Below are 22,410 nucleotides of genomic sequence, written 5' to 3'. Positions count from 1 at the left end.
ACAGCACCGTAGTCATGATGACTGACTTTAAGGTGTGGTTAAACCAGAAACTAATGTTGTGTTCCACCCAAAATCTCCTCTAACCAAACAGAGAGTCATTGAGATGTACAGCACAGAAACAGACCCTTCAGTCCAACGTATCCATGCTGACCATACATCCTAATCAAGTGCTGGCAAATGGGACTTGGCCCATATCCCTCTAAACCCTTCCTATTCATGTACCCATTCAGATGCCTTTTAAATGTTGCAATTGTACCAGCCTCTAGCACTTCCTCTGGTAGCTCATTCCATATCTGCACCACCCTCTGCATGAAAACATTGCCCTTACGTTCCCTTTTATATCTTTCCCCTCTCACCCTAAACTTATGTCCCCTAGTTCTGGACTCCCCCACCCCAGGGAAAATACCTCATTTATTTATCCTATCCAGGCCCCTCATGGATTTTATAAATGTTTATAAAGGTCACCCCTCAGCCTCCAATGCTCCAGGAAAACAACCCCAGCCTATTCAGCCTCTCCCTGTAGCTCAAATCCTCCAATCCTGGCAGCATCCTTGTAAATCTTTTCTGAACCCTTTCAAGTTTCACAACATCCTTCAGATAGAAAGGAGACCACAATTGCACACAATATTCCAAAAGTGGCCTAACCAATAACCTGTACAGCTGCAACATGACCTCCCAACTCCTACACTCCAGAGTGCAGTGACTTGGACCAGTTCGCAGAGCATCTGCTCTAGACATCAACCAAACTATTCCATTACATAGCAGTTATATTAAAAAATGTAGAGATTTTTCAGTAAAATAAATCATTCAATTATTTTTTCTTAAATGACAGGCAGGTTATCCAGAGGTTATGGTACAACTTGACAAAGCAGGAGACTCGGGTACAGGTTACAATTGTTTATTCAAGTGTACAGTAGGAGAGCTGACCTTAAACTGTGGAAGAAAAACCTAGTTAATCTATTGTAGCCACCAAGTCATTTACTCAATTTTAATCTGGTCAATTTATGTTACGTTAAACAAATGTCCCTAGTTTAGTTTACTTACTTTCCACAGAACACATCAGGCTTCCCATAATTTTTACTGATTATGCATTTCTTGTTTCTTGTCTCACTCCCTGCCCCCCAGACTTTGCCATTTGCTTCAGTGGCTTGTTTCTCAACCCTCATCATATCCATCAGCTATCCTTCAGTTCTGCTTAAATTTATTCTTGCTGAAAGCATTTCAAACTGAAATCATTTAACCCTTTCACAAGACATTAAAGTAGATAGGTATGTGTTTAAAATACTTGAACACTGAAAAATTGTTTTTATAATTGTAAATGATGTGTTGCTTTTAAATAGTGTCTGGGAAGAAATTTCCTGGTGTTCACATTTATAGATTTAAAGAAATAGAAACACTTAGTATAAATACTATACTTTTATTAAATATATCATTTTGCACAGCTTTCCAACATATGTACATAATAATTCCTGCATTTAATATTGAAGTTATAATAAAGCATTGCTAGCTGAAGTTACATTGGTGATCAAACATCCCCTTTCATTGAGGGGGAGTATATCCTTTCTTGCCAAGTTATTACTCTACACATACAGACACTGATTCTTCTATGCTTCTTTCAAAACAAACCAACTTGATCAGAATTTTCACAACTTTCCTGGTTATTGCAGTAATTATACTAAAACAAACTTGCATTTAAAATAATATTGTCAAAACACTGCAACCCAACAGGATTCATTTATTTATGCACAAGGAACATTTCTTTAAAAGTGATGACTCAGATCCAGTAGAGCTAATCTGCCACAATTAAAACAGTGCATTGTAGAAGTTGAATGTTAAAGCACTAGCCAAAGCAAATTTTAAAACAAAAAATGTTTCAGTACAGTATTGCTTAAACAGTATAAGTTTTGTGGGGAAAGAAAAATGTCTTCCGGTCTTTGGTATACACAGGACCAAGAGAAAGTGTATTTTCCCCACGAGGAATAATACAATCATGCTTGTTTTATTTTGCAATCCAGCATTCAAGTGTGGCAAACAATTAATTTGAACTTTGCTCTTACAAAATAATGTTTGCACTTAGATCTATTCATACAAAGTTACCATCAAAAACAAAACAGCAAATAAAGGTCTAAGTAGACCAAACATCTGAGTGAATTCTCTACAAGTCCCTCCTCCCCATCCCACATATTTTGGTCATTTAAGGCCTCACATTGTCAAAGCCACTTTAATTTCCTACCAAGGAAATAGACACTGTGCACAATCAATGGAGTAAATCTCACCTAAATAATATTGATTGATTGAAAAACCTAAAATTACTCTAATTTCTGCATCAGGTTGGGTTAACCTGTCCAAAAGCTTAAAATGTACAACTTGTAGGAAAGCTCAGAACAAAATTTGGTGGATACAGTAAACTCAAAGTCACAAACAAGTTGAATTAAATTAAAACGAAGACTACAGCTTATAGCTTTAGTTTGACAATTAAGGTAGTGATACAAAATACAAGGGAGAAGTTCATTTTATAAAATGGTTTCTGCCAATATAATTAATCTTCAAAATGTGTAAATGCATTTCTGTACTTAAACAGTTTAGAATTGATTGACAAAAAATTAGGAGACGATGTATTCCCTTGTAAATACCCATCCTACACCTGAATCTCATCTTTTTAAAATCACTCCTTAAAACCTAAATTGACCATGTTAAAAATCACACAACACCAGGTTATAGTCCAACAGGTTTATTTGGAAGCATCAGCTTTCCAAACAAAGCTGTTGGACTGTAACCTGGTGTTGTGTGATTTTTAACTTTGTACACCACAGTTCAATACTGGCACCGCCAAATCATAAATTGACATGTTTGGTTATCTAACCCAATATCTCTACATGGCATGATGCCAGAATATATTTTATTTTGAGAATTTGTGAAGCACCTTGGGACACCTTATATCATACAAAGACAGGCTGTAGTTGTGTCACTTTCAACTTTTAACAAAACAGTTTGTCTATTAATTGTGCCATGAATGCTCAAACATTTGTCCTGTCTTTTCACCAAAATACTAGATTTAAGGAAAAAAAAGCAATTCTATTCCAAAGTATTCAGACAAAACTGAAAACAATTCAGATCCAAACTCTAAACATAAATGCCAACAATTTATGCAAAACCAGTAATAGAATACAAATTGTCCTGGTTTACATACGACTAAAAATATAAAATGAAATGCCTGGTACAAGCATGTCTATTTAAATAGTAAAATAACATGTACATGGTACATGTAAATTATTTAAATTAAGTCACAGAATACATAGCACAGCTACAATGAAAAATGACTGTACATGAACATTTTAAAACAAGTTACATTGAATACATCTTTTTTCAAAAGTTACCTGATTTATCATATATAAAGTTAAACATGGCTTTAATCACTCATGGGATGCATGTTAAAATCGTTGATAGTCAATTGTTCTCTACACAACTATTCAGAACAGCTACGCTAGTTCACCCAAGAATAGTTTTCAGTGCCTTTCAGCTGTTAGGCAAGAAATTAAGTCACATCCATAAGGTTTCTAGGGTCTAAGCATTTTATTATGTGAACATAAATATATCCATGATTTTCAATATTTTTACATTCCTTGGAAAGACTAGTTATTCCTGTGCTCATCTCTGGATAGAACGTCTAATTTCATGGGCAAGAGATTATCCACTACTATACCCACAGACAAGATACCAACATTCCTTCAGAATTACCAAAACTGTTCAAACTCTACTGGAGGGGGTTTTTCATACTTTTCCCCCTTAATAAGGGATATTTATGATTATTTGGAGAAACTTGCTGGGAGTAAAACAGATAAAACAGTATTTGAGTACTAAAAATCCACAGGAACTGAAGAGAAATTGTACTGTGGGAATGACTAGCCTTTAAAAATTTGTAGTCAGGAAAACAAGGTCCTGCCAGCAGGAAACATTGGATTAGGAAATTTACATTAATGTGACTATGCCTTTGAAATAGTCAGTCTGTATATTCAGCTACGATTGACAGCAGAACAGTGATGTCATCTGGTTTACCTCCTGGAATACAAAAAATGCAATTTTTATTGCAAATACATTTTCATTAAAGCACACTTATTTACACTAGTTACACAACCTTATTTTTAAGTCACAGCCCACAACCCTCCTCAGTTTTTACTCCCCTCCAAATCTACACAATGGCTCCTAGAAAATCAAAGAATCGCAGGAAAGACCAAGTGAAAAATGGCTCAAAACATTTAACTTTGTAATCAGGTTCTTTGCATTTTTTGGAGAGCGTGGGTGGGGGTGGTCTATTTGCAAAGCTCTTTCACAACCAAGTCAACAGACAGGGTATAGATTTAGGTTATTTTAATACCTGATAGGACCATACCAGTTTCATCCACCACATGCCTTCCGAAAATATTACTTCATTACTCATTCAAAACCAAAGTTGAGTTAAAATGAATCAAATGCATAAACTAGATACCACGATCAACGTCCAGCGCCAGAACACAATCACATGCAGCCTTTAAGTCTTTAGACGTATGTGTTACGGTTAAAAGGTTGTTTTGAATGAGACCACCAATTTGATACATGGAAGATAATTGGTGCATCCTAACAACATCATGCTTATGATAAAGTTAAAATGCTATGATGAAAATTAAGGTCAAAATGAAGTAGACATATCTATAAAATATCAGATGGCACAATGGTTCTATTCTAAAGGTTAAAGCCAAGACGACTGGCAGATGCTACAACTTCCAGTTAACTTCAAAGTTTCCCAACCAGTACATACTTAGTACCACTAAGAAATAAAAAAAAAGTCCTCAACATGAACATTCTTATCTCAAAGCACAAAATTAAATTTCCACATTTCAGTTCTTCCCCAATGTTCTGTATTTTCCACGATTATACTCATAGTATGAATTAATGATCTTACCTCGCACATTAAGTCCGTTATCACAAGCAAATTGTGCAAATGGTGACATATAGTTTGGATCATATGCCAATTCATGAGCCTGTTCTGCAATGCTCCTTGCTGTTTGTTGAATACTCTCGTAATTGGTCTTCTGCAAACACATTGTCACAATAAGATTTGGATTTATCTCAATTCATACATCCTTTGAAAATACATCAATTCCTTTTTTAAAGATGCATCTCTAAAACGTGGAGACATTTTGGAGATTCATTCATATAGCACCTATTGCAACCTCAGGACATCTGAGTACTTTATTAGAGTTGTAAATTGTGGGTAGCATTAACAATTTCACACAATGTGTACTCAGACAATTTCAAAGTGATCAGCTAATTTGCATTTTTCAAAGTTGATTTGCTAGTTAAATACTGGCGAGGAGACTGGAATAAATTTCCCTATTCTTTGCAATAGTGTTATGGATTTGAAAAAAACTCATCTAATCAATTTAGCATCTCATCACAACATGGCACCCAATAACATAGCACTCTTTTGGTGGTGTACTGGAATGCCAGTTTAGACTTGTAAATGTTGTATTTACATGGCCTTTACAGTTTAAATCCTAGCAGTATGACATTTTTACCATTTCAGCTTTACACAGTGTCAAATATACTCAAAATAATGAACACATTTAGATGGGAAAAGCATTTTTTGCTGCGTAGTGTTTAATACATCTCGGACTGATCTAAATATATTTAGTTTTTACCTTAACTCAAAGTTAGTGGTGAAAATAGGAACTTATGCTATGTACTAGATGTAATTAAAAAAAAGTTACAAATCACAACACCAGGTTATAGTCCAACAGGTTTTTTTGGAAGCATTAGCTTTCGGAGCACTGCTTCTTCCTCAGTTGTCATCAGATGAAACAGTGCTCCGAAAGCCAGTGCTTCCAAATCATTTAAAAAAAAACATTGTTATTAAGCAATCTGTCTTCAAATAACCAAAAGTGAGAACTCAAATGAACATTCCATGGATTACCACTATTTAGATAGTTCTCACATCAGCAGCCCTTATATGAAATCAAAATATAATAATGGCATTTGAGTTTCGAAGTTAGAGATTAGTCCAGATAGCAAAATGAACCAGGTGCATGACAACTAATAAGGAAACGATATAGTAATAGGACTTATACGAATAGAATTTTCTCCTATGGAATTTCTGAGGCAAAACAAAATAACCTCCAGAGTAGAACACATCTAGAAAATTTGATTTTATTTCAATTCAATAGAAAAATTACAGTTCATTATGCTAGTTTCTTGCAAAATTGTCAATAGAATGTGTCATAAAGACTGATTTACATCAGGTTTTTTTTTCATAAAAAGGTGACTTTTTGTTTTGCACCAGCTAAATAGGAACTGGCAGTTTTTTAAAAGCAGGATAAATATAGACAGTAATAAAAATACCTTCAGTTTCTTTAACTCCTGTAAGATCATGTAGTCAGGCATGTTATCAAATAAACCATCAGTTGCTGTCAAGATGATATCTCCTAGCTGGACATCAATGGAAGTACTGTCAGCAGCATCAGGGCTGTGAAGACAATTCATTTGAACAAAGTTTTCATGTTAGATTGCACAGTAAAACGTCCATGTACCCTAAGCTATAATCCAAACATTGGTGGAAACTGTCAGACTTACAACTTAAGATTCCATTACAAGTCATTCATAAAACACCGAAAATTTAAAAATCACTAAATTTACAGCAAGTTTTCCAATCAAATAAGATGCATAAATTTCTTGGGGAAAAAAGTAGTGAGTGAAAACTCTACAAACTTGTGCGGATTATGATACAGTCCTGCGCAGGATTATTTGCTATGACAAAACAATCACACCTTGGAGACAGTGCAAAAGATTGTAACAATAATGATGCTAGTTTCTTATAGTGACGTATGAGGAAAATGCATGCTTCTGCAGAAATGAAGGATACCAGCCAAAATGAGGAAAGTATTATAGATGTCACCCCAAAGTTCAATCTGTGAAACCTTGAAGAATTCCTCCGACTCAAAGTGTGGGCAGACACATAGATGGAGTTTTATTTTAATTCACTCATGAGTTGTAAACATCACAAGCTGGCTAGCATTTATTGCCCATCCTAGTTGCCTTTGAGGTGTTGAACCACTGTAGTCCACATGCTGTAGATAGACTCAATACCCTTAGAGAGAGAAGACCAGGCCTTTGACCCATCAGCAATAAAGGAATGACAATGGTATTTCCAAGTCAGAATGGTGATTGGCTTGGAAGGGAATTTGGAGGTGGTGGTGTTCCCATGTATCTGCTGCCCTGATCCTTCTAGATAAGTGCTCATGGGACTAGAAGGTGGTAAGGATTTTGGTGGATTTCTGCAATGCATCTTATAGATAGAACCCACTGCTGCTACTGAGCATTGGTGGTGGAGGGAGTAGATGTTTATGGTGCCAATCAAGCAGGCTGCTTGGCCTGGATGGTGCTAATTTTAATGTTATTTGAGCTGCCCACCCATCCATTGAATATTAAAAGGGGGCAGCCGTTTAAGATTGTCTCCAATAAGAGACAGTCATTACATGGCATTTGTGCAGCATAAACCTTACTTGCCTTTATCAGCCCAAGCCTGGATGTTGTCCAGTTGCTTGTGAACATGGGCTACTTCGATATCTGAGGAGTGGTGAATGGTGCAGAGCATTGCACAGTCAACATCCCCACTTCTGACCTTACGATGGAGGGAAGGTCATTGAAGCAGCTGAAGATGATTGGGGCTAGGACACCACCCAAGGAAATTCTGCAGATTTTCTGAGCTGTGATGACTGATCGCCAATAAACCAAAAGATATAGAACAGAATTAGGCCATTCAGCCCAGAGTCTGCACCACCATTCGATTATGGCTGATATGTTTCTCAACCCCATTATCCTGACTCCTCCCTGAATCCCTTGATCCTCTTATCAATTGATATGTCTATCACTACCTTAAATATACTCAATGACTTGGCTTCCATATCACACTGCAACAATGAGATTAACTATCTCGGCAGTAAAAATTCCTCATCTGAGTTCTAAAGAGCCATCCCTTCATTGAGGCTGTGCCCTCAGGTCTGAGTCTCTCCGACTAGTGGAAATATCATCTCCACATCCATTCTATCCAGGCCTCTCAGTAATAGAACATAGAACAGTACAGCACAGAACAGGCCCTTCAGCCCACAAATGTGCCGACCATTGATCCTCACGTAAGGTAAACGATGTACGAACCCTCAAATTTCTGTTACCATATGCATTTCCAGCAGTCTCAAATATCCCCAATGACCTTGCTTCCACAACTGCTGCTGGCAACGCATTCCATGCTGTCACAACTCTGTAAAGAACTCACCTCTGAAATCCCCGCTATACTTTCCGTCAAACAGCTTAAAACTATGACCCCTCGTGTTAACAATTTCTGCCCTGGGAAATAGTCTCTGGCTATCAACTCTATCTATGCCTCTCATTATCTTGTACACCCCAATTAGGTCCCTTCTCTTCCTTCTTTTTTCTAATGAAAAAAAGTCCAAGCTCAGTCAATTTCTCTTCGTAAGAGAAGCCCTCCATTCTAGGCAGCATCCTGGTACACCTCCTCTGAACCCTCTCCAAAGCAGCCACATCTTTCCTATAATAGGGTGACCAGAACTGGACACAGTATTCCAAGTGCGGTCTAACCAAAGTTTTATAGAGCTGCAACAAGCTTTCATGGCTCTTAAACTCAATCCCCCTGTTAATGAAAGCCAAAACACCATATGCTTTCTTAACAACCTTGTCCACTTGGGTAGCAATTTTAAGGGATGTACCTGCACACCAAGATCCCGCTGTTCCTCCACACTGCCAAGAATCCTGTACTCAACTTTCAAGTTAGACCTTCCAAAATGCATCACTTCGCATTTATCCAGGTTGAACTCCATCCGCCACCTCTCAGCTCATCTCTGCATCCTGTCAATGTCACGCTGCAGCCTACAACAGTGCTCTCTACTATCAACGACACCTCCAACCTTTGTGTTGTCTGCAAACTTGCTAACCCAGCCTTCAATCTCCTCATCCAAGGTCATTAATAAAAATTACAAAGAGTAGAGGCCCAAGAACAGAGCCCTGTGGAACACTACTCACCTCCAGGCAGAATACTTTCCTTCCACTATCACTCGCTGTCTTCTGTTGACCAGCCAATTCTGTATCCAGACAGCTAAATTTCCCTGTATCCTATTCCTCCTGACCTTCTGAATGAGCCTACCACGGGGAACCTTATCAAATGCCTTGCTGAAGTCCATATACACCACATCCACCGCTCAACCCTCATCACCTTGTCTAGTAAGATCCTCAAAGAACACAATAAGATTTGAGAGGCATGACCTGCCCCTCACAAAGCCGTGCTGATTGCATTTAATCAAGCCATGCTCTTCCAGATGGTCATAAATCCTACCCCTCAGAATCCTTTCTAACACCTTGCAGATGATAGATGTGAGACTGACTGGTCTGTAATTGGCAGGGATTTCCCCATTTCCTTTCTTGAAGAGAGGAATTACATTTGCCTCCCTTCAGTCCTCAGGTACGACTCCGGTGGAGAGCGAGGATGCAAAGATCTTCTCAAGCGGGGAAGCAATCACATTTCTCACTTCCCAAAGCAGCAGAGGACAAATCTGATCTGGCCCTGGTGACTTGTCAATCTTAATGTTTGTCAAAATATTCTGTAAAATTTAATCAGATCCCTCCTAATCCTTCTAAACTCCATTGAATACAGACCCAGAATCAACCAATGCACAGTTAGGCTCTTCCGTCATTGGAAATGAGAATGTTTGTCGAGCCATCTCCCCAAGCGAGTTGTTTAACTGGCCACTACCACTCATGACTTGCAGAACTGCAGAGCTCAGATCAGACCCATTGGTTGTGGGATTACTTAGCTCTGTCACTTGCTGCTTATGCTATTTGACATACAAGTAGCCCTGTTTGGTTAGCTTCACCAGGTTGACCCCTCATTTTTGGGTATGACTTGTGCTACTTCTGGCATGCCCTCATGCACTCTCCATAGAGCATATAAAATGGAAAGATGTGGGGGTTGCCATCTTTAATACAGCCATTTGGAGCATGTCTTAAACTTAAGTGCATCTTTGCAACACAGCTAGTATCTAATGTACCAGCAAGTAAAACATCCGTTTGTGGGATGAAAACACCCAAAGACAATTAATAACAGTATAACATGTGGGGGATGAAGATTGTTGCCTAATACTTCAAGTATATGCATGAACAATTTTTAAGATGTGACATAAAGGAGTAATCTTTTACACCAAGTTGCCTTGCACACAACAATCCATGGTAAATCAAGCATGCTCAGAACCACTGCAACAAAAAGAAAACTTGAAACATCAGTGTTGAGGTAGTTAAAATGGGTTATCAGGAAAAGTTGTTAGACTCTGACCTAATCGGATAGCTAGATGTTTATAGAGGAAAGACTGTACCATATATATCTTGGAAAGAAATAAATGCCTTTGATAAATTTGAACTTTTGTGAAAGTTTCTTCCTCTTTCAGACATGCTGATCAAGGCAATCACTGTTGCTTAACCATATTTACTGGTTCTTAAATCCTTGGAATTCCTACAAACTTACTTCATGCCAATTAATTTCCATTTCTGTAATCTGTGACAAGTTTGGCATGTTGCCCACTTTTGCTTTATAATTGATAATACCATATGGAGACTCTTCAGTATCAAACTCCTTTAATTTCCCCAAGCAACATACTAAGAATATAGTGCCAGATATAGCTTTACTTTCCCTGGCAGTGCATTATGTACTTCTGGAAAATTTCAGCAGCGACTGGAATTTGAGTTGGAGATCATGTGGCCTCATTTTTGAACAGCCATGATTTTTGACTTCTTCAAAATACTTTTTATTATAAAAAGTATGCGGCAATGCTAATCCTTTTCTTGCTCACTTGAGTACTTAAGCGAAGGAGTAACATTCACCAGTCGTTTTGCTAGATCTAAGTCCAAGGTCTTCCAAAAGTAGGCAAGAGTCGAGTGGTCAAAAAAAAGGTACAATTTTTCCTGCATCACCCAAACAAAGGTTACGGAGTCTCCATGACTGCATTATCCTTCTTCATCTGCAGGGATCAAAAAAAAAAAAAATCACACCCCAACCATTCCAGAGGACTCTTGCAGTTTAGGGGGTACTTTCTCATTCTCATTAGCTTCTTTATTATGTGATGCAATCACATAGTAATCATACCCTCTTGTTTGTGTTGGCATATGGGGTGTTTGAAATTTCAGAAGGAGAATTAGAAGAATTCATTAATATTCTCAATTATCAATCCTCTAAGCTTAAAAGGCACAACCCATAGGAAATCAATAATTTCATAATCACCACAGCATTTAAACTGGTAAAACAGGGTATTAGGTCACATAAGTCAAAAAACAGACTTCCACACAAAAAAAATCATCCTAAGTACACCTTGTGCAGATTGTTGAATTCACAGCAGTTTCCATCACAATCACAGCTGAACTATATTAACCAGGTAGTTATTATTAACTGCATCTCAGATTTCAGTTTCACAATTGATGGTGTTCATTATAATACTGCTGATTACATTTTGCCCCCCCCACCTCCCCAAAAAAGGTGTGACTGAATTTAAGTAGCCTCGAGCCACAGAATCAATGTTAATTTTCAAGGAATTAAGTATAACATTGATTTCAAGTTTTTTGTTCTCAGTTGGTTCTAGATGTTTACTCGCTGACAGCTTTAAAATTTCCAATGGAGCCACTTATCTTCACAAGTTTCATGTGATTGCAGTACAAGTCAACATCTGTAATTGGAGATGCAGTCCCTTTCAGATTCTGTCTTTATGTACAGGGTGACCTCCACAAGCAGTTACTCCGATGGTTTAATCCAATGCAGGATGAAACTGCTTGCCCCCCTCAACTTTTGAGCGCTGGTGTGCTCTGCAGGTTGTCTTCATCAAGTAAACCCTCTTCCCACAATGCCTCTCCTGCAATCCAATTTAGTGGATTTTCCCAGTTTTATTCCACTCTTACCTATTCATTAAATGTCAGATAAATCAACAGTTTCTCTTTGGAGAGGGTGCAGAGAAGGTTTATGAGAGTGTTGCCTGGTATGGAAGGTGCTAGCTATGAAGAGAGGTTGGGTAGGTTAGGATTGTTTTCATTAGAAAAAAGGAGATGGAGAGGGTGACCTGACTGAGGTCTACAAAATCATCAAGGTAAGACAGGATAGATAGAGATAAGCTTCTTCCCCAAGGTGAAGGATTCAATAATGAGAGGTCATGCATTCAAGGTGCGAGGTGAAAAGTTTAAAGGGGATACACACAGCAAGTACTTTACACAGAGGTTGGTAGGAGCCTGGAACGCTTTGCTAGCAGAAGTAGTAGAGGCAGGCATGGTAGATTCTTTTAAGGTGCGTCTGGACAGATGCGTGAGTAGGTGGGCAGCAGAGGGATACAGATGCTCAGGAATTGGGTGATAGGTTTACACAGTGGATTTGGATTGGTACAGGCTTGGAAGGTCAAAGGGCCTGTTCCTGGGCTATAAGTTTTCTTTGTTCAAACAGGTTTACCAACATGAAATTTCAAAGTCAGTAAACTTATTTTAAGAACCACTAAAGTAATGGAATTAAATGCCATTTAATTGTATTCTTCTTCCACAATGGAGCACTTGATATATCAGTGGCCTAGTGATGTTATCCTACGCTCTGAATGTAGAAACTCAGCAAATGTTCTGGGGACCCAGGTTCAAATCCCACCACGACCGATGATGGTATTGCAATTCAATAAAAAAAATTAAAGAATCTACTGATGACCATTGTTGATTGTCAGGAAAAAAAAAACATCCAAGTCTCATTAATATCCTTCAGGGAAGGAAACCTGCCATCTTCACCTGGCCTGCCTACATGTGACTCCAGATGCACAATGAGGTTTGTGAGCAACTGCCCGCTGGCCAATCAAGGATGGGCAATGAATGCTGGCCTAGCCAGCAACACTCATCCTGTGAATGAATTAAAATAACATTTAATTAAAATCCAATACCTATCATTCAGGACAACACCTTCTGCTTCAGGTGGTGCTATTGACAGTTGGAAGGGGGTGTTAAAGTAGTGCTGTTGCTCATCTGACCGGTGAACCACTTCTCCACCTCGAACCACCAAGAAGCCAGAGTCTCCCAAGTTTGCTGTATGTAACTGATGATTACTACGGTCCAAAACAACTAAACAAGCAGTACTACTCCCTACAAAGAAAAAAGGACAAAATTACATAGAGAACAGATGGAAGCAAGGTAATGGTGAAACATAAATACAAAACTAATAATTGATATTACTGCAGTCAAATGATTAAAAAGCTTTTACTGGATAAAAACCTCTTAATGGCAGACCAATACATGAAGAACATGCACTCATCTTAAACAAGAATTTAATTGCCTTGAGACACAAGTTTATAAGAGATACCTCTGTATCACAGATGGGACTATGGCTTCAACACAAATCTGCACATTTGTTTGAAGGCATAGCTTTAGTATCCAACAGAACAATCAATACAGGTTTAACTACACAATGCAACTTTGGATGTCACAATGAGAAATGGCCATTTGATCCAAAAAGATCCCACAATATCCCTTAAGACTAACATTTAACCATCATTGTAACTGACCATGGGCCAAATTTCATTTACACTAACTATTGTGAAGCTAACCTCTTAATACAATTTATTTTTAGGAATATAATCTAGTTCACTCAAGATTCAAGCATTAAATCTAGATAAATTGAAACACTTGGTTGAGGAACTGGAAAACAGAATAGGGGTTAATCACAATTAGTGCATAAATTTAGCAAGATCAGAATTAGAAGTGAGAAAACTTAAACAGAGCTGACCTACTTCTGGATCTCTTGGTAGTCAGTAACAATTGTTAATTCAAAATATTTAAATTATTTAGGTGGCTCACAGATGAAAATTAAAAGCGGTTGGTAAGGAAGGGAGTTCAGTGAAGGGACTATGAAAAACTCTACTAGAGAAATAAATGAATTCACATGGGTCAGAGTCAAAGAACTTTTGATGGTGAAAGATGAGTTTGTATTTATATTTAGAACATCGCAACCATGTCTTGTTGCCATGGATTCAGGCTGTGGCATCAGATAATGTGTAGTTATAAACTGTTAAATTTGTGCTGCTTACTTTAATTAAAGTTTTCGTTTAAAATTGTAACCACATACATCATTTCTTTTAGAAAATCACAGATATTCAAATTACTCAAAAGTTTTGGTCCATCTATACCAGAGTTGTAATAACAACAACCAAATAGTAATTTATTCTCACTTTCCACACAGATTATTATTTAGTGACAGTGAAGGGATAGATATATGTCCAAGTAAGTATGGTGTGGGGTTTGGAGGGAGATCTTGCAAGCGGTGGTATTCCTATAAACTGCTGCCCTTATTCTTTCCAGGAGGACAAGGACACAAGTCTGGAAGGTGCTGGAGGAGCTTCGGTGATTTAATGCAGCACATGCTGTAGATGTTATATATTGCTGCCATCATGTGATGCCGAACAGTCTGTTTTGTTTGGTTTTATATCAAGTATTGAAGCTGCATTCAGCCAGGCAAATAGAGTTTCCATCACAGGCCTGATTTGTTCCTTGTGGACTGATATTTGAGAGATGGAAGTTAAGTTATTTATTGCAAAATTTCTAGTCTCTCACCTGCTCTTGTAACTACAATATTTATATGACTGGTCTAGTTCAGTATTGTGGTCAATGGTGGCCTCCAGAATATTATTAGTGGGAGATTCAGCAATGGTAATGCAGTTGATCATTAAGGAATGACAATCAGAAGCTCTGTTGTTGGAGATAGTCATTCTTGCCACAAGTGCCAGATATGTTAGTTGCCACTTAATCAGCCCAAGACTATGTTGTCCAGGTCTTATGAACATACCACCTGGGCCAAGATGAATTTTTATTTTCCAATGATTACTAATCATAAGCACATGACTGTGTCAAAAGTAAAGATTTGGACAACACGTTAAACTATGTTTACGCTCACAGGAATTGGTTCCTAATTCCTGTGATATGTGAAAAGTAAACAATAACCACAGTGCATAGAGGTAAAAGACAATTCTCAAAAGTACAAGGAAGCAAAGCCCTACAAACAAGAAAAAAAAAGTTAAAACCCACTACTTACCTAACAATGGTACTTTGTTCTGTAGTAATTCACAATAGCTTGCAGTAAGAATCCCTACAGGGTTGGTTGGTACAAAACGTCCTTCCCTTACTAGACGCTCACATGTTCGCATCAGGGTCCCTGAGAATTGGGAAGGATCAACACCATAATCTCTCCAACCTCCAACTCCATCTGCTACCCCTGGAAGTGAATCAATTGCATAAAGATTTAAAATTCACTTGAAACAAAAGAAAAGCTTGAAAATTTAAAACTAAGCAGAAACAGTAAGAAAACTCAAGTACTATCTACACTGAGAACAGCTACAAACGTTGGGCATTGAGCCTTTGCTAAAAGAAGACATTTCCAGCATTTACAGTTGATTTGTCAAATTCCACTTCATGGGAGATGGTTTTGAATTGGAACTTGAAACAATTCTTTGACTTGGGTCTTCCCAATAAGGAAGAAAGTCAATGTCTATCCTGAAAGGGACCAAGTTACATTGTTTTAGCCACATTACTTTTCATAAAAAACCTTGCATATTTCACATGCTTTACTAAACCACAAAGAAATTTTGAAGTAGCATTCAACAAATTTTGGAATCTGGAACAAAGTTATTAGAAACAGTATATTTAATAGAGTTTGGAATGACACTTCGGTAGTTGTTGAGAATGTTAATTCAGACAACGAAGTTCAGTCTAAGACAAAGCACAGCTCGGTGACTTTAAAACTGGACAGTCACCTCCAGTCAAACTATTTCACAATATTTTGTTGGTCTTTCTTTGATGTGTGAACAGGTTTATTTCTAGCTCATATGTTTATTGAGATTCCTTCTACTCATTTTTAGGAATTGAAAGGCCAGATTGAAAATCAGTGAATCAAAAATGTGACCTCTTCTTGAAGTCAAGCAGAATAATTTCTCAAAATCATGTTCAGCACCACACTACAAATTTAATGTGCAGCCTTGCTGTTCCATTTAGTGAAGTTTCACTTTTGCGAAAACTCAATCACTGATGGTCCCAAGCCATCATTTTCTTTATCTGCAGATCCACAGCAAGTTCATTCTCATATCAAGAATGAACAAGTCTTTAATTTGATTTGTAAAGAAAGTCCAATTTACCTTTGTCAAGAAAGTTTATAAACTGGTTCAGCAATTTGATAAATCTTCTCAGTACTTTGCCTGACTGACAGCACATTGCATGAAGTACACAATTTTTGAGTAAATGGAGGCCAATCTCTGTCTTTCAGCAGCTCAAACTGGTGGTTGTTTAGCACATTGGATGATGCAAAAACATGTGCAACAGATCCCATTACATCCTTGATGAATTATACAATAAAAGACTGCTATATACTTTTAATTGATTTTAGCAATGTGACAATAAGGTCAGAGTTTTGGCCAATTAGGCAATACAGCAGTGGTAATTGAAATCAAATGATTTAGGATGTGTTTGAATCTCAGTCAAAAGCTCTGCACCACATAAGTGTTTCAGTCCAATACACCCCAACAGCTTCTAGAATTCAAAATCTTGCTCAACAAATTGCACTAATTGGTCATTTGCAAAAATGTGAAAACGCAAGATAATGTATTAGCTCAGCTTTCAGAGATGCAAGTTGCTAGGCAGATTCAGTTAAAAATAAAGTCTGGCAGAACCATAAGACATAGGAACAGAAGTAAACTATTTGGCCCGAGGAGTTGCTTTGCAATTCAATGAGATCATGATTGATCTGATAATCGTTAACACTTTGCTGCCTTTTCCCCATAAACTATCAATTCTCTTACCACTTAATCTGTTCATCGCAGCCTTGATAGGCCTCTGCACTAAAAAACTCCACAATTTCCTCATCTTAAATTGGTGGTTAATTAGAGATTGTGAAGCAAATGAGGACTGCAGATGCTTGACCAGCTGTGTTTGTTGAACACCACACTCGCCTCCATGAGAGATTGTGCCTTCTGATCCTAGAGACTCTCCCACAAGAGAAGACAACTTCTCCACATTTATCCTGTCAAGCCCCTCAAGAATCTTATGTTTCAATAAAGTTGCCTCGCATTCTTCTAAACTCAGAGTACAGGTCTTGGGATCAACCTAAATAATGTTCTTTGAACTGCATCCAATGCCTGTACATCTCACCTTGGATACGGTGACCAAAACTGTTCGGTGTTACAGCTGTGGTCTGACTAGTGCCTTGTACACATTTAGCTAGACTTCTCAATTTTTATATTTCATTTCCCCTTGAAAATACAATTTACCTTCCCTATCACCTGTTGAACTTGGATGCAAGTTGTCTAAGATTCAACTACAAGGACCCCTAAATTCCTGTGCTGCAGCTTTTTGCAGACATTCCCCATTTAAAAAATATTCAGTTTCTCTTCCCCTGCCGAAGTGCATAACTTCGTATTTCCCACATTATATTCCACCTGCCAAGTTTCTGCACACTCAACATGTCTATATCCTTTTAATAACGATTGTAGGTCTCAAATATTAAGACCATAAGACATAGGAGTGGAAGTAAGGCCATTCGGCCCATCGAGTCCACTCCGCCATTCAATCATGGCTGATGCGCATTTCAGCTCCACTTACCAGCGTTCTCCCTGTAGCCCTTAAATCCTCTAGACAATAAGAATCTATCAATCTCGGCCTTGAAGACATTTAGCTTCCCGGCTTCCACTGCACTCCGTGGCAATGAATTCCACAGGCCCACCACTCTCTGGCTGAAGAAATGTCTCCGCATTTCTGTTCTGAAATGACCCCCTCTAATTCTAAGGCTGGGTCCACGGGTCCTAGTCTCCTCGTCTAACGGAAACAATTTCCTAGCATCCACCTGTTCCAAGCCATGTATTATTTTGTAGTCTTTATTAAGTCTCCCCTTAATCTTCTAAACTCCAACGAATACAATCCCAGTATCCTCAGCCGTTCCTCATATTCTGAGGATCAAGGTGGATTTTTAGATTATTTTCAAATGAATCAATTTAACCATTTAAGAACTGTTTTTGGACAGAATCCAACTTTAACGCATGTTCTGTTGAGAATTAATTTCAGTCACAAAGCTCATTTTTGACTGTACATTTCTCCTTCCTTTGACAATGCATACATAGGGAAATTAGATTACATAAGAGCTTCCTCAAATATGTTGAAACTCTGCTAAACAAGAATATGGTTGTGCTCCCTATAACTCGATGATTATCACAATTTTACTGCATATCAATAGGTCTGAACTCCCTATTTCATATCTGGTGACCATCTCATCTTGATGGCTCTAGTTTTGAGATCCCCCACATGGAAACATTCATTCCACACCTGTTCTATTAAACCCTTTCATAATTTTCCAAGAATGCCAAGGGTACTTCTCAGCTGTCACTTTTCAAGAGTGACAGTCTGTTCATTCTTTCCCAATAGGTACTTTGTATTTCTAATACTATCCCTGCAAATAGTTTTTTGCACTCTTCAGTGCATTTCCTTTTTGTAATGTACAACCACTATTGTGATTTAACTGAGCTTCGATACAGGTTTAGCACAACTTTACTACTTACAAATCATCTTCAAAATCTCAAACTTTACTACTGTCCAGCTCTCTCTCAGAATTAAAAAAGGCATCTGAGTGGTTATATGAATAGGAAGGGTTTAGAGGGTTATAGACCGAATGCTGGCAAACGGGACTAGATCTTGGGATGTCTGATCAGTGTGGAAGAGTTGAACCGAAGAGTCATACGGCACAGAAACAGAACCTATGACCATAAGATCATAGATATATGAACAGAATTAGGCCATTTGGCCCATCGAGTCTGCTCCACCATTCGATCATGGCTGACAATTTCTCAACCCAATTCTCCTGCCTTCTCCCCATAACCCTTGATCCTCTTAACTAATCAAGAACCTGTCTGTCTTAATTAGACAGAATGACTTAGCTTCCACACCTTTCTGTGGCAATGAATTCCACAGATTCACCACCAGACTAAATAAGTTCTTCATCTCGCTGCTAAAGGGTCATTCCTTCACTGAGGCCATGCCCTTGGATCCTAGTCTTCCCTACAAGTAGAAACTTCATCTCCATATTCACTATCTGGGACTCTCAGTATTCTGAGAGTTTCAATGAGATACCCCTCATCCTTCTAGACTCCAGTCAGTACAGACCCAGTTCTCAACTACTCCTCATATGACAAGCCTTTCAACTCCAGAACCATTCTTGTAAACCTCTTCCAACACCAAAACATCCTTCCTTAGATAGGGTCCCTGAACTACTCTATATATTCAGCCTTATACAGTCTTAGCAGTACATCCCTACTCTTGTATTCTAGCCCTCTCAAAATGAATGCTTTTATTGTACTTATCTTCCTGACAGCTAAACTTGCTTGTTAAGGGTAAGTGAATCCTGAATGGACATCTTTAAGTTCCTTCTGTGCTTCATATTTCCAAGCTCTTTCCCCATTTAGAAAATAGTCTACGCCTCTATTCTTCCAATTAAATTGCATAATCTCTCACTGGCCCACACTGTACTCCAACACTTCTTTACCCACTCCGAGTCAGTTCAAATCCTTTTACAGCCTCCCCACTTCCTCAATGCTACCTGTCCCTCCGCCGTTAAGCATTTGCAAACTTAGTGCCCTCAGTTCCTTCATCCACATTGTTAAAAGTTAAGGTCCCAACACTGACACCTGCAGAATTTAGAATCATAGAGAGTCACAGAGGTGGACAACAGCCTACAGCCCCTTCCTCTGGCAGCTCATTCCATACGTGTAGGTCCATAAAGGTGTCGGATACAGTGTCAATCAAGTAGGCTGCTTTGACTTGGATGATGTCAAGCATCTTGGAGCTATATTCATATTGGTATGCAGAGAGGATATTTCATCACAGAAGTGACTTGTGCTATATATATCATGGAGAGGCTTTTAGAAATCAGAAGGGAAATTAGTCACCACAGAATTCACAAATTGTGTTTTACAGCTACAGTATGTTTGTGCTTGGACCATTACAGTTTGTGTTCAATAATAACTTCCAAGATGTTGAGACAGAGAGCGCGCGAGAGAGAGTGACACACACACGCGTACACAGACACCCACACACGCACCCCCTCACAGACTTAAGATACTCTGCACTACACACACACACACACACACACACACACTTTGTGGGGTGAATTTTATCTTGCAGGGTTACATTGTACTTTGTTCAAAAACTACATGAATTTATGCAAAACTCCGTTGTCTCACTTTTTAAGATTAGAATCAATCTAAACATCATGGCATAGACAGAGAACACAGGTGGCCAACACCTTCAACATATTGTCTAGCTATCACCACTGTTAACAGCTAACCCGAGAATGCAACTTTTTAAAAAAGGTTTTGTGATTTACACATGAAAGAAATGAAACTGTCACTGTATTCTAACAGATGAAAGGATTAACAATCAATTTTTCAATGTATAATTTCAGTTCCATCACACTCTAAATTTTTGCTATAAATTTTGGGCGTTAGGATTGAGCCCTCCATTACAACCTGATGAAGGAGCGTCGCTCCGAAAGCTAGTGTGCTTCCAATTAAACCTGTTGGACTATAGCCTGGTGTTGTGTGATTTTTAAACTTTGTACACCCCAGTCCAATATCAGCATCTCCAAATCAGAGAATAGTAGCTACTGTATAAATGCAGCCTGAAATCCTTCATTAATTTACTATCTAACTTTGTACATTTTCAGTGATGGAAAAAATGTCCAAGACCAGCATTTTGACAAGAGGGCTGTGTCACGGAGCAGATAAGAGGCCAGAAGCTCAACTCCAATTCAAATGGAATGCCAAGGCAGTTCACAACCTGGTTCAAAGACAAAGACAATGACAAAGGAAAAGTAGAGTTTGAGGTGATGACTTAATTATTTAAATGAAAAAAATACAGATGATGCATTTCTGAGTCCAAGTCATGAAGTTCAATGGAGGAAATACTGAAAAGTCAATAAGTCAAAAGGTATGGATGATCTGTATACAAGTGAAGATTAAACTCATGATATGATATATACAAACTCTAAATGATGGCCCTGCGATATCTTCACTGGATGCATTAAGTTGGGTTGGGCGAAGAGATTGTAATTCAACTGACAAATGTTCTCTCTCTTTTGGAAGCCAACAGGGAAAAAAACCTATAGGCAAGAAAAAGACTTCAAATGTAGTCGAACAATTTCTCTTGCCTAATCAAAGATCTTATTTCCCAGAGAAGCAGAATTCATGACTTTGAAGTGGATCACTCTGAAAGAGTGCATCAGTACAAATCACTAACAATGAGATAGTGAGGCATGAGTAAAATTATCCAAGGACTGTACAAGGAAAAGTTTTGGTGCAACTCAAACAACTTGACAGAAGTACTTGGTGTATTTCCTTAACCAAATGCAGGCTCTTCAAACATCAGCATAAATTGCCAAAGCAATTACAAATTAGACAGGCTGATTCTCTCCATTGTTCAAAATCAAACCACTTCTGCGGGAAATATTAACTTCGGCCTTTGTTTTGTCACTGTAAATATGCAGTTAGAAAGTAAATTAGTGATGGATTTAAGGTTGCATTTATACAGTAGCTCATTCTATCAGCTGTAACATCAATTTCAATCCAACAGTCTTAATTTGCGCCACCTCGTGCTCCCACGAGGAGGTTGAACAGTTCATCCACTTCACCAACACCTTCCACCCCGACCTCAAATTCACCTGGACAGTCTCAGATTCCTCCCTCCCCTTCCTCGACCTTTCTATTTCTATCTCTATCTCAGGCGACCGAATCAACACGGACATCTACTACAAACCGACCGACTCCCACAGCTACCTGGACTACACCTCCTCCCACCCTGCCCCCTGTAAAAACGCCATCCCATTCTCCCAATTCCTTCGACTCCGCCCATCTGCTCCCAGGAGGACCAGTTCAAAATACGTACAACACAGATGGCCTCCTTCTTCAAGGACCGCAAGTTCCCCCCCGACGTGGTCGACGATCCCCTCCACCGCACCTCTTCCACTTCCCGATCCTCCGCCCTTGAACCCCGCCCCTCCAACCGCCACCAGGACAGAACCCCACTGGTCCCCACCTACCACCCCACCAATCTCCATGTACAGCGCATCACCCGCCGTCACTTCCGCCACCTCCAAACAGACCCAGCACCAAGGATATATTTCCCTCCCCTCCCCTATCAGCTGTCCGTAGAGACCACTCCCTCCGCGACTCCCTTGTCAGATCCACACCCCCCACCGACCCAACCACCACTCCCGGCACCTTCCCTTGCAACCGCAGGAGGTGCAACACTTGCGCCCACACCTCCCCCCTCACCTCTCTCCAA

At 38.8% G+C, this 22,410-nt stretch overlaps 1 protein-coding gene across 1 annotated transcript in view; it reads right to left on the bottom strand.

Moving 5' to 3' along the window:
* Positions 1–3,554: 3,554 nt before the first annotated feature.
* Positions 3,555–22,410, bottom strand: part of LOC122562657 (protein phosphatase PTC7 homolog) — a 21,101-nt gene continuing 2,245 nt past the window's right edge. Inside the window, exons 2-6 of the mRNA XM_043715682.1 lie at positions 15,131–15,310; positions 12,990–13,188; positions 6,376–6,499; positions 4,940–5,069; positions 3,555–4,059 (exon numbers count right to left, since the gene is read on the bottom strand). Of these exons, the coding sequence (XP_043571617.1) occupies positions 4,001–4,059; positions 4,940–5,069; positions 6,376–6,499; positions 12,990–13,188; positions 15,131–15,310 (692 nt within the window). The 3' untranslated portion in view covers positions 3,555–4,000. The remainder of the gene's footprint in view (positions 4,060–4,939; positions 5,070–6,375; positions 6,500–12,989; positions 13,189–15,130; positions 15,311–22,410) is intronic.

This window comes from Chiloscyllium plagiosum, chromosome 25, assembly GCF_004010195.1.
Source record: "Chiloscyllium plagiosum isolate BGI_BamShark_2017 chromosome 25, ASM401019v2, whole genome shotgun sequence".
Classification (NCBI taxonomy): Eukaryota; Metazoa; Chordata; class Chondrichthyes; order Orectolobiformes; family Hemiscylliidae; genus Chiloscyllium; species Chiloscyllium plagiosum.
Note: the sequence above shows the minus strand (reverse complement) of the source record. Positions and strands in the feature narration are given on the sequence as shown.